The 12562-nt window shown below is 36.7% G+C and overlaps 1 protein-coding gene across 5 annotated transcripts in view; it reads right to left on the reverse strand.

Moving 5' to 3' along the window:
- The window catches only part of GOLGA4 (golgin A4), a 71771-nt gene that overhangs the window by 30581 nt on the left and 28628 nt on the right, over positions 1-12562 (reverse strand). For 3 of the 5 annotated variants that reach the window (XM_074575535.1, XM_074575533.1, XM_074575532.1), the window contains 6 exons: positions 11084-11182; positions 10430-10568; positions 8836-9023; positions 7736-7819; positions 6891-7038; positions 527-705 (listed from right to left, as the gene is read on the reverse strand). In XM_074575535.1, the coding sequence (XP_074431636.1) occupies positions 527-705; positions 6891-7038; positions 7736-7819; positions 8836-9023; positions 10430-10568; positions 11084-11182 (837 nt within the window). The remainder of the gene's footprint in view (positions 1-526; positions 706-6890; positions 7039-7735; positions 7820-8835; positions 9024-10429; positions 10569-11083; positions 11183-12562) is intronic. The other 2 variants (XM_074575534.1, XM_074575536.1) reach the window with 1 other exon arrangement.

Below are 12562 nucleotides of genomic sequence, written 5' to 3' on the forward strand. Positions count from 1 at the left end.
CTGATTTTGCAAGGCATGTGCAGTACTCCTCCAATTCCTACCTGAATATGCCAGATGAAGCAAATTTTAGCAGTTCTTAACTGGCAAATAGTTTGGCAACAAGTTCTTATATGTTTTTACCTACTGGACTAGGATAATCATGGTATTAAACCCCAAAATCCTGGTGATGTGTGAGCTGGATGACATTAATTTCTTCTTCCTGACTCCTTTTAAAGTCTCAACTGTACTTCTAGTAAATAATTTTATTAAATACTGTGAAACAAAGAGTAATACTGTTCATTCTTACATGCTTTTAACATACTGATTTTAAACTGTTTGGGGGGGGGGGGGGGGAATCTATATGGGGAGTTTTCTATTTTATCTTAAGTAAATCTTGAATCCCAGAAATTAATTTTTATAGAATTTATTAAATAACAAAAATTTTATAACGAAGTTCTGATATACTAATGTATTTTACAACTACAGTTTAATTGTAATTTAATGGTTAGATTAAAGCCAATAATACAGGGTGAGTTTCAGCTTTTACCTTCATAATCTCAACCACCTCTTGTTTCACTCTGGTTAACTCCCGTTGAAGATTTACCCTCTCTTCCTCACTTGCCTTTTCTACTGCTTTGATTTTCTCATCCATTTCTGCCTGCAGTTTTTTCCGGGCTTCCTCTGTCTTTTGGGCAATACTCAGAGCCCTCTCAAGCTCTTCAAAAGCTGCAAAGAAAAAAAAAAAAAGAAAAAAAAAAAGAAAAGTATACGATAGTCAAGAAATATCTATGTCCCTTGACAGAAGAACAGAGTTCTCAGTAACTGTAAATTACACATGTTAACAGAAGAATGAACTTCGGAATCCATCAAGAATTCACATGGGTTTATTATCTAGAAAGGAAAGAGAACTGACAAATAGCTGTGAATGTCTTCTAATACATTCTGTAGCTTTTATTTCTTCCCCTAAAATCACTATAAAAATATATAAATCTATAAAACTATAAAATAAACAAACTATGGCTCTTCTTCCGGGTATGTGTGCTGAATAACTTTGAAGAGGAAAAAAAATCTGCATGAAGAAAAGGCATTTCACAAGTTGTTCTTCCACTAAAACAAGCAGATGGAAGCATAAACCAGGAATGAGTGCTATGCAAGTCAGTTTCTACTGAATCATGAAAGAGTTCTTCCTGAATAGAACACTGAAGTATAATACCAGGCATTTTATTTACCTAAGAGTTGTTCATTTCAAACTGTACAACCTAAAGAACCTTCTCTTTAAACTGTGGGTTTGGTGGAGTCCATACAGATGGCTTTGCTAATTTCGCTATTTACTTTTAATGTAAGTTACTATCAATGGAATTCAGAGACACTGGAAAAACGCTTGTATGTTATGAAGACTGTTCGGCACTTCTAAACTTTGCAACTAAAACATAAGAAAAAAATATTAAGATTTGCTGCCGCAAAACTTGAATATCTAGAAGATGTTTCAGAAGAACACTCAAGCTGCAGTGATGACATTTATTTATATTTGCATAAGATGCACACGTCTGCTGAAACGCTTTCTAATTTACAAATAGGAAGCAATAATTCCACAGCTTCTTCCTATGCTAAGGAGAAGTATTCTAATATATTTTATTCACTTCATAGATGATGATTTAGATATTAAAAAAATACAGTGCCTGTGTTGTGAGCTGTTTATTGTTATTATTCAATACCAGTATCTGAGCTTCTCACTAAAACTGATGGCAGAATCTATATAGAATTACACAAGACTAGAATTTGATCACTGTTAGGAAAATCTCTTTTCCTGAATTGATCATGAGTGTGGAAAATGTCTTCTGCATATCAAAGGAAAATTGAGTCTCAGAACAGTCTACTATGGTTAAGTTTTTGCATAAAAGAACTTTGGCAAAACAACTCTGTAAAATACAAAATCGCAGTGCTAATATCAAGACTGTAATTTATCACAACACAAAAAACCTGAAAGTATATTATTCTACTATACCCTGGACCACTTGGATAGTATCCTGGGAGCAGACGGAACAAAATAATTTTTTAAGTGTTATTTATTATGCTAAGCTTTCTTTCCACCGAGTTCTATCCCAAAAAGAAAATCATAATAGACACACTCATCTCTAATTACTTAGTAGGCATTCACAGCAGTTCTTGTAATCCTTGGTTTTTTAAAACTATCTTTAATAACATGCAGGCATGAGTTTGAGAAGCGAATAATAATTTCCATTCCACATCTTCCGATAGCATTCAAAACTCAAACTTTTAACCACAATCTATACTTTTGTGGCAATGCTGCAAATATGTTTAAAGTAACTTCAAATTGCATTCACCCAAATTCTGATCTTTTCCAGAATTTTCTTCTGTTTTCTGAGGAAACCTTTTTCTGACTGCTCACAGCAACAATCATGTTTTATGACAAAACAGGATTGTCATTGACCCTGGCAATACCAAAGCACTTCATTGTATCTACTTTTCCCCTCCTGGTTCTACTTAAATAATAAATACTAAAACTCATCAAAATTGAGAGTGCTAAAGATTATTTCAAACAGCAAAACAGTCTAAAACATAATGCAAGCATGCACGTGGCTTATAGCTCCTTACTTTCCAAGCACAGTTCTTCGCAGTTCCCATCAAAGCGTTTGCCACCCGGGACCTGCAGGACTCGAGTCCTCCCGCCTCGTCACCCCGGGCGCAACTCTGTTATGGACACAGCCTGAGCGAATGCCTTTGGAGCGTGGCACTGACTTCCCTGACGCTCCTCTCAGCCCTAACAAAAGCATGTGCAGCCAGCAAAATTGGCCAAGTCTTTCAGTATTACAGCATCATAAATGGCCTTTTTTTTTTAAAAAAAAAAAAAAACAAAATAAAACCCCCAAAAAAGACGACCAACCCTACAGAGCTTTACAAAGTATAGCTTGAAAATGAAGCCTGCAAGTAAAACATTCAGTTATTTCCCTTTGCCATACAGGTTTTCTGATTCTTGTTCTGAGCAACATATACTTCATTTGAGAAACCTGTTACTTCTGCAAAAGGAAAGAGGATGCGTTTGCCACAGCCCATGAATCCGCCGAAGAGAAGATCCAGGGTCACACTAGGATTGACTACGGATATGTAATAGCTGAGCGACATGCAGTAGGAGAGCTGCATCACCATAGCCGCAGGCAGGATGCTAATACAAAAGCTAGACAGAAGCTGATGGATAAAACGCCAAGGGGGTATGAAAGCACAAAGAAGCAACACTTCACAGAAACACACTTAGCTCTCTAAAAGTTAAATTATACGCATCTCAGGCACTTTTAGCACTTAAGCAAAACAGAACATTGTTATTCAAAGTAGTTAATTCTAGTGTAGCATGACACAACCGGGTTTCAAACCAGCAGAGGGCTAAACTATCATCAAGTAGACAGAACATGGTCTAAACTGTTATTATTTTTTAATCTATGGGAGATTTTAATTCTACTGTGGACAAAAGCCTGGAATAAAAGTCTGTGCTTTTACCGAAATACATTCATTCGGAATGTAACGAGTAAAGGCACTGCCTGTGTTCCTCCCCAACCAGCAGAGGTACTGTTGAGGGAAGACCTTTTCACCAAGGTACTGGTTAAGTGAAGTCTCACAAAGGCACAGTGGCAAATCAGAAACAGTGACAAGCACACCAACAGAGGCTCAGGTGAGTCTTGCAAAATCCTGTTCACGGGCCGCAGCCAGACAAACCGGAAACTTTCCTGTGCAGCGCATAAATTACACAAAAAGAGCCTGAGCAGAGTTTAAGTAGTGCAAGGTTGCAAAACGGATTTTTATAAAATGTGTGCTAGAGACTTGACCGCTTTACATACACTACTCCAAAGTACCAGATCGCTTCGCCCTGCCTCTCCTACCCGGTATAACACCAGCCTGTGCTGCCAAGGCTCCTTGCTCACTCCCCCGGCACTGCAGGCGTGTTACCTTCAACTGTAGTGCCATCTACTGCTGAAAATTGTGAAGAAATCACTGAACAGGACGTCAAAGGAGGGATTTACATGTTTTCTTACTGAAGGGTGAGAGCAAGCATCTTGTCACAAGTTTGACAAATGCTGAATTAATTTCCTATAGTTGATTTGTGCATCTAGGAAGGGTTTTAAATGCACAGTCCAAGCTTTTTGTTTCTCTGTAGATAGAACGGTGCAAAGCATATGTTAATTAAGCTTGCAAAAGAAATGTCACCTACAAAGAATGGCAAAGTAAAGCAAAATGAATTTGCTTTCTAAAGACTTATTTTTTTTTTTGCTAACTGTACAAAATATAAATAAGTCAACAATGTGCATCCTGAGAAGTCCGAAAGGACTCGTACCAAGTAGTTTCAGGAGAAACAAACTTCAGTTTACCAGCAAATTTCTAAATACTATAAATAACTTTGTTGAAGTAAAATGTAAATAATCTATGTCCATTGCAAAGCATTAAAAAAAAAAAAATAATCAGTTGCAGTTACTTCAAGTAAAAGTGCCTGAGAAGCACAGAATTTACTTTTTAGAGCCCACTTCAAGCACCCAATGTGTGATGTAAGAAAAAAGAGCCCTTACCCCAGTCCTGTTCATACAAGGCTTGGGAAAGGCACCATGATTCACTTATTGGCATGTGTGGATGCACAAAAACAAGATGCTCTGTGAGATTTCAATATAATGTACCTCTAACTACAAAAAAAATGCACTTCAACTGGGGAGACCAAGTTACAGTTTACACAACACGCACAAAATAAGCATAAATATCTTTTCACTATTTCAGTACACAAAAATGCGTTACCATTAAATCAAATGCTGGAGCATTTCACTAAGGTGAAATTACTGAATTACACTGAATTACAAAGAAAAAAGCCAGACACGTAACTCTGTGCAAGTTAAAAAGATGAAATGGAAAAACGTACCACTTTTTAACCTACAATACAATACTATGAAAGTAAATTTCAAGTACAAGTGTATTATGCTTATCTTTGTGTTGCCATACAAGAAATGAAATTAACATTTCTACAAATACAACATTCCATGAAGTCAATTCTTCACTAAATCACAATATAGAAAAAGAGAAGTCTGGAATTTAAAGTCATCTCACATTAACTATGCAGGAAACATAACTTACATGTTGACCTCAAATACATGAAACTGCCAAATTCTTAAAACTGGTATAACTCAAAAGGTTGTGATGTAGAAGTAACTTCAGGCTCTTCCAGTATTGATGGTGGCCTTCTCAGCTGCCTGAACAATTTAGTTCAACTGTATTAAACTATGCTTCCATTGTACATCACAACATTTTTGGAATGCATAAAGGCAATGAGGTAATAGGAAAACCTAATAAAGATCACCTTACAATCTTAGAAGTAGTATTAACCAATTTTGCAAGGGTTCCAACACTTATATATGCATGCTTAACAGAGTACAAAAATAAATGCACTCAAAGGTCAGTGAATGCCTATATACCATAAGTTACCAAAAGTACTTTAAAATTTTATTTAAGAGAGAGAATATCTAGCACACAAATCTCTCCCTAGAAAAGCGCAGCGTACTCAACATGTTATTCATAACTGAAATTACTTCTCACTACAATAGTTAAGTTTTCCAGAGCATTATTATCTCTAACCGATTTTCAGCTTCTGGCTTCGCAAATCTGAGGAAATTACTGTATTAACCAGCATGTAGGTATTAGTTCATAATTAAGAGGTTTCTACTGCTTCAAAAAATGTTGTGTTTCAAACAACTATGACAGTAACTTCATATCTACAGAAGTATTAAAACATTCTTCAGCTTTTTTTTTTTTCCAATCATGAAGGAAAGCTTCCTAGTCTCCAAGAACTGAACAAAATCCAACTTTAGCAGGACTGACTGACTTCTGAAATATGAATTTCCAGAGCTAAAAAGACACATGCAACCTGAAATGGCAGAAGGGCAGGGCACCTAATCAAAACGTTTGGTACTTTCACAAGATGGGTGTTCAAGCTACTTTTCTGTATTACAGCAGGATGATCTACCCAAACTAATCTTTAAAACTGAAAGTTCTGATCTAAATCAATGTAGACTTAATATAAACCCCTATAAACTGTATTGTGTGAACCTGTCATTGCTTTTTAGATAAAGAAAATATGCCTATTGTTTTATGCAAACTAACCACATCTGAGCTTCCGCCAGAAGAGTGAACTCCTTTAGATGCCTAGGAGAGCAAGCTAAATTCTTTTAAAAGAATTTGGATAGATATAGTGCGAAACAATTTCACTGTTTAAGAAACAAAGGTGGGGCAGACTGATCTTTTAATTTAGTTTCAAGCAAAAGGAGAACTGCAAGCACGCATAATTAATGGTACCTAATTTCCATCAAAAGCAAACTACAGCATGTAATAGGTAAACAACTGCTAGGTTTCAAGCCTGAAGTGAAAGGAATCGTCTCTGCTGTTTCACTAAAAAGAAATCAAAAATGCTTCTGCTACGATTACTGAAAGAAAATGCTTATTATGGTTGTAACGCATCCTCTTGTTTCTACATCTTCCCAAGATCTTATACACTCACTGCTATGTTTTCTATGTAAAATATTGGTAGCACTATAATAATAATTTATAGATAGTTGCAAGTTTCCCTCCCGAAGTTATACCAGCACAAAACTCAATCTTTTCTCCTACAGCTGCCCTTCAGCAGTTTCCCTCCTAACTCCAGTTGAACTGAAAACAGAGACAAACCAGTCAAAACCATCCCTGAGCTCTGCTGACCAGAAGTGTAGTTAGTAATGACGCTAGCAGGGGTGACATGTAGAACGTGAAGAAAAAGAGCATCTCTTCATACCCATTCCAAACATCAACTGATGAAAGAGTGCAAAAAGACCATGCTGAAGCTTTCTCATGTTTAAATGTGAAAGTTAATAATCTCCAGGATTTCTTACCAGCTCTTTCAGATTTTTCTTTCTGTTCTTTTAATTCCTCGCCTTTTGTAGTTATTTGTTTGATCCGAGCACGCAGTTGGGCTATCTCCTCCTCCTTCATTTCTAATGTTTCATGCATTTGTCGCTTTGTCTCTGCAATTACCATGCCCTATGGAAAAGGTCCTTGTGATAAAAAGCTACCAAATAAATAAAACATACAGCTAAAACTACATCAAGCAGGACATAATCCATGTCAGGAATAAACTTTAGTCTGTTACTACAAGACCAGGGATTGTGGTATTTTTCTATGTCAGTAAACAGAAAATGTTAACAAACAGAAGGTAAGAATACGGATTATTTTGAGAAGTAGCCAAAATTTGCCTAGTGGTGAAGAGAACTCCAAGTTATTCCAAGTATCAAGACTGTGACAAAACCACCCCCAACCTTTAAGGTAGAAAAACCTGGGAAACTCTTCATATTCCTAGGAAACTACAGTTACTTTTCCTTCATTGGTCATTTTTTAATTCATTTACGTTGTATCTCATTTTCATTAGCGTTTGGGGGTTTTTTTGTTGTTTTGTTGTGTTTTTTTTTTCTTAAAGCTGGCACTGAAGAATGTATTCAGCATAATTGCTCCATCCTAAATAACAATATCTTGCAGTATTACATATAACCTAATAGACAAATACCCTAAAGTATCTATACAATAAAATTCTCAGGTAGCTTAGGTCATTTTCTCGTTAAAATATAAACCAAATTACATCATACAACTACGAACAGCTTCTAATACCAAGAAGCTGGATATTTTGAGTTTTAAACAATCTTCTTCAAAAACTACACAGTCTAAAGAAATTTTTTTTGTTTACCTTGTCTTGTTCTAGCTGCTCAATCAGATTCTTTGCATCCCGCAGCTGTGTGATCAGTTTAGTCTTCTCAGCCATATGAAGGTCCTAAAAAAAGACCCCGACCACAAGTTTAAAACACTGCCAACTGTAAGAAAATACCTTCTTCTGACAAACAGCTTGGGTTTGGCTCTTACCCTGCACTATGCCTTGGAGAAAGAGCACAGAACAGAACCCAGGGAAATTAAAGCAGGCAGCTTTAAATTACTTTTAAATCTCCCAGTGCTAGGCTGCCTCATGGCTTCCATAATAATTCATATATCTGAAGGCTTTGTTACAGCCACCACAGTTCTCTCATGGATGTCAGAGTTGCTACAGTAAAATGGGCAAGAAACATGCCTAAGGCACCTGCATCTCGGCTTACAAGAGGATCTCAGTAATGCAACGTAATTACTCATTTACTGGCCTTGTTCTGGAAAAGGTCCTAAAATATTCAAGTCTTTCAGAGCTCTTTCAAACTGGGATAGTGCTCAGAGACAAAGACAGAGAAGGGAATCTGATCTCCAGAACTGAAGTTGAGTACAGCTATATTTCTCACATTTTCATGTTTCCGTTACTATCAGCCACCTTATTTTCGGCCCACACTCGGCATTAATGACCTTAAAGGAAAACTGAGCAAAATATTAATTTAGCTTTGGCACTGCACTTACGTTATCTTCACTATGATGTGCTCTCCACTGTCCTGCCTTTCTGTGTTTTCTGTTCATTTACATAATTGACGCTGCTTCTACTATGTTTTAAAGGTTTAGCTCTGCTCTACTTCTCCCGCTTTACCTCCTGTCTTCTCTGCTCGGACAAGTCCTTTCCTCACCTCAACTTCCCACAGCTATTTTTTTCCTGATACTATTTTGATGGTTATTCATACAGTAAAGTTTCATACCCTTCTTTACAGCTTTTTGAGTAATCGCTCAATGTGTTCATTCCAGGTTGGTTCTGCACCTTTAACTCCAAAAAAGTACAGGGACGGTTTGTTTAATGGTCTGCCCTACTAATAAATTTTGGAACTACTGGAGTTCTTACCGTGTTTTAGCGGCTACCAATAAAGTTAAGAGCTTTTTCCATACCTTCATTTTCTCCAGTTCCTGAAGCCTCTCTTCTAACTGTTCTTGAAGCGCCTCTTTCTCGTTGGTTAATTGGGCGCAGCGCTCCTTATGTGACCGAATCATCTCCTTACAACGTTGCAGCAAGTTCTCCTGGCGCTTCACTCTCTGATTAAGAGTTTCCAGTGTTTTAACAGAATCTTCATTACCCTCTACAAGACAACATACCAACATTATCATACGCATACCACTTCCAAAATGTAGATCTGCATTCATCATTCACATTCGGGGCAACTCACAGGTCTCTAAAGAAAGTTGTGCAAAATCTGCACAACTAGTGACTACTGTAACTGCCAGAAATACGCTACACATACACAGAATAGTAAATAAAGTCCTTCACCCCAAATTAATTCACAAAACCCCAGTTACTATACAAGCTTCAAAACCAAACTATTATTCAACAAGGTTTTCTATGCAATTAAAAAGTCATCATGATATAAAAACCTGCATGCTGCTGAAAACAGAATATTCACCAGCAGGAAAAAACGCGAAGCAAAGCAAATCAAATCTCTCAAATCCCAAGCACACAGATTTCTGCTTTCCCAGGGTTAGGTATGACATTAATTCTAAAATATCCAGGTTGGCAATACTACACTCGGCAGGATAAAGGCCACATTTAGTGTCTTTCCGAGCTGTACTCCTCTCTGTACAAGTAGCACATTGGGTAATATTTTACTGCGTGTTCTGCTCTGACGGTCTGGAGGCTGTAACAGCACTTGGCCTAAAAACAGGATCGGACAAATTCAGAGGTTCAGTTCACAACCATAAGTCTTACATGCTATAGTCCCAAAGCAGATTCCAGCACAGGAAACATCTTGAACCCTGATTCTTAGGGACTGGATACTTAAATTATTTCCTAAACACTAAAAAATACATGGCGTTGGATAAGAAAATCTCTGATCTAACCCTTCATATCATCCTAACATAAAAAAATCATGGCAGATGCTGAACAAAGATCATGTCAAGATGCATGTTCACCTCTGTCTGAACCCTACCTTTTATGAATGACACTTTCATTATTTATCATCATTATTATGTCCCTTGCTCGGTAATCAAATATATACATTACTGGGAGTCCCATAACTCAAAAAACCTCCTGATGTGAGGAACACTTAGATTATTCAATAGCATGAATATAAAAATTGATCTTTTACTTTGACTTTTTCCTGAGAAAGAAAAAAAACCCCAGACAATAGACTGGCAACTGGTCTCCTCTCTGAACTCCAGGGATAGTTCCTTGCTTATGGAGGACAGAATCTCTTAATCATATTAAGTGGAGATAATAACAATGCCTACCAACAAAAGCAGTAATTACAATACTATCTTCATTATTGACAATGGCAACATGTATCAGGATTTGAATTCTTATGAAATTTTAGTATCTTAGAGGAGTTATCCTGTCCTCTAGCTGCCATACAGTTTTCAAAACAATCGTCTCCTCCTAGAAAATATATCCTTATTATGACATGTTCAGCCCTAAGTACTGTTACTCCACCCTAAATAACAGCAGGCTTATTCCCCCAAATTTAAGATCTCTTGAAAAAGTTGCAATACCTACCATTGCTTCCTGATTCCACAGTATTTTCTGTACCGATTTCTTTTGGTGGACTTTGAACTTGTGGTTCAGATTGGGTATTTGGATCAGGCAATTCAGTGCTTATCTGACCATTCTGTAACCTCTGCTTCAGCAACGACACCTAAACAAAACGTTCTTTTTGTTAAAAAACCCAAGGATACTAAGTAGATCATGTTTTCATCTTCGAAACTAGTGTTAAACAAAATTTGTATCAGCAAATAGAGAAAGTAAAAATCTGAGGTTTTTTTAGCATTTTTTTTTAAATCAGAATTGTTTCCAATTAACAAAAATGGTACTATGAGTGGAGAAAGAAAGATCAACTAAGCAAAACACATAAATTTTGCCAAAGCAATTTTAACTCAATCTGATAACATTACGTCCTCGATAACAAAGACATTACAAAGGTATTTAAGTGCAGATCAAACAATCATATTTAACATGAGTGAGATATTACAAAGGTATCCTCTACCACAAAGATGCACTGAATTTCTAGATAATCAGAAATTCTCAAGCAGCTTTCCAATATTGCAGCAGTTATAAAACATGGACATGCATTATAGGAAATACATAACTTTTTTTTTTTTTTAAAGTAGGAAGAGCTGTTATAAAGTACATCTGTTGGGTAAGGTACGTTACCTGAGTTTGCAGGACACTGATAAGTTGATCCTTTTCTTCTAAGGAAGCATCAAATTCCTCTTGGAGATGTTTCTTAGCTTGTTGATCCATCTGGAGCTCCTGAGAATCATAAACAAACTTGTCTCAAATGAAAACCGAAATGTGAATTTAAGAGGCTTATCAAAATATTATGAAATAGCATTAAAAATACATCTTCACAGTTGTGACGCAAGAACCTAGTGGATATGTCTTTTACTTTGCAACATTCCACACAACATAATAAGAACATCCCATTATAATACCAGCATTAAAACAGCAAGAGTCTAGATTTGATACAAAATAATCAAGGATTCTTTCTTCCTAAAAATAAGTTTGTGTAGGGATCACTTCGTGTCTGCTCCTGAAAAGTGTCTTCCATGCACACATTTCTCCTGGAAGTTGAAGACTGTACTTTGTTAAACTAGATTGTTCACTTAGTCACCAGATTAAATCAACATAAACAGCAGAAATGTAAATTTCTCTTATGCTCATTCCATACCCTAGCATTCTAATATGAGAAACGCCATTTATAAGGAAAGAAAGTTGGCCTTTTTATTACTCAAACGTATCTCAAATCAGAAAGCCAGAGAATGCCAAAGAACTTAACTATGTGGCTTTATGTGCTACTTACTTGCATTCATTTGGCCAAACACCTTTAGAAACTTGTAGACATTGCCTAAATGTATTAGTAGGATCTACAAAATCTTATAGTGCCTTAGGGAGGTTTCTTTTTGCTTTAAAGATTAAATATTTTAATTTCTTTAAATAATTATTGTTCTAATAGAAAATAAATATTTAAATTAATTCACTTCTAACTGCTTATTGACAGAATCAGAACCATACACATTTCATGCATGCAGTATAAACAATTTCCTAAATTTGCATTATTTTTTTTTTCATTTATATATTTACTTCATCCATATGTATCTTCCCAATGATTTACCCCAGGAAATTAATGCTTCTATGACCATTATTCTGCAAAGATCGCTTGTACAAAAGCAAGCGCCACCCATAAACATGGTACTGTTATAACCAGGCAAAGACAGAGGACGACAGAAAGAGAAAGAAAGAATGAAAAAGCAAACAAGAGACAAAACATAGGGTACTGGATGCTTCTTGCGTTGCTCTCCCTTGACTGTGAATCTTGATTTTTATGCTCTCTTACCCTCCAACAGTGAATCCTGGCCGTCATAGCTGAGCCTGATACCAGCTTTGAGAACTGCAGCTGCGTGAGCTGAGCCTGCCCAGCCGCGCACAGGCAGGACAGCGCTGGAAAGCATCACGGGGAAAACTACTCCTCTCTCTTCCCAAGTAACTATATCCACTTTCTAACCCTGCATTGCCTCAGGTTTAACAGCTACTGATCACACTTCTGCCTTGTGCTTCTGAGCTTCAGAAGCAATTCCTTCCAAGCAAAGCAAAGCAGCTCAGTGCAAGAACAAGTGCCAAAGAGATTTGCAG

The sequence above is a fragment of the Larus michahellis genome, chromosome 2 (genome assembly GCF_964199755.1).
Source record: "Larus michahellis chromosome 2, bLarMic1.1, whole genome shotgun sequence".
NCBI classification, from domain to species: Eukaryota; Metazoa; Chordata; class Aves; order Charadriiformes; family Laridae; genus Larus; species Larus michahellis.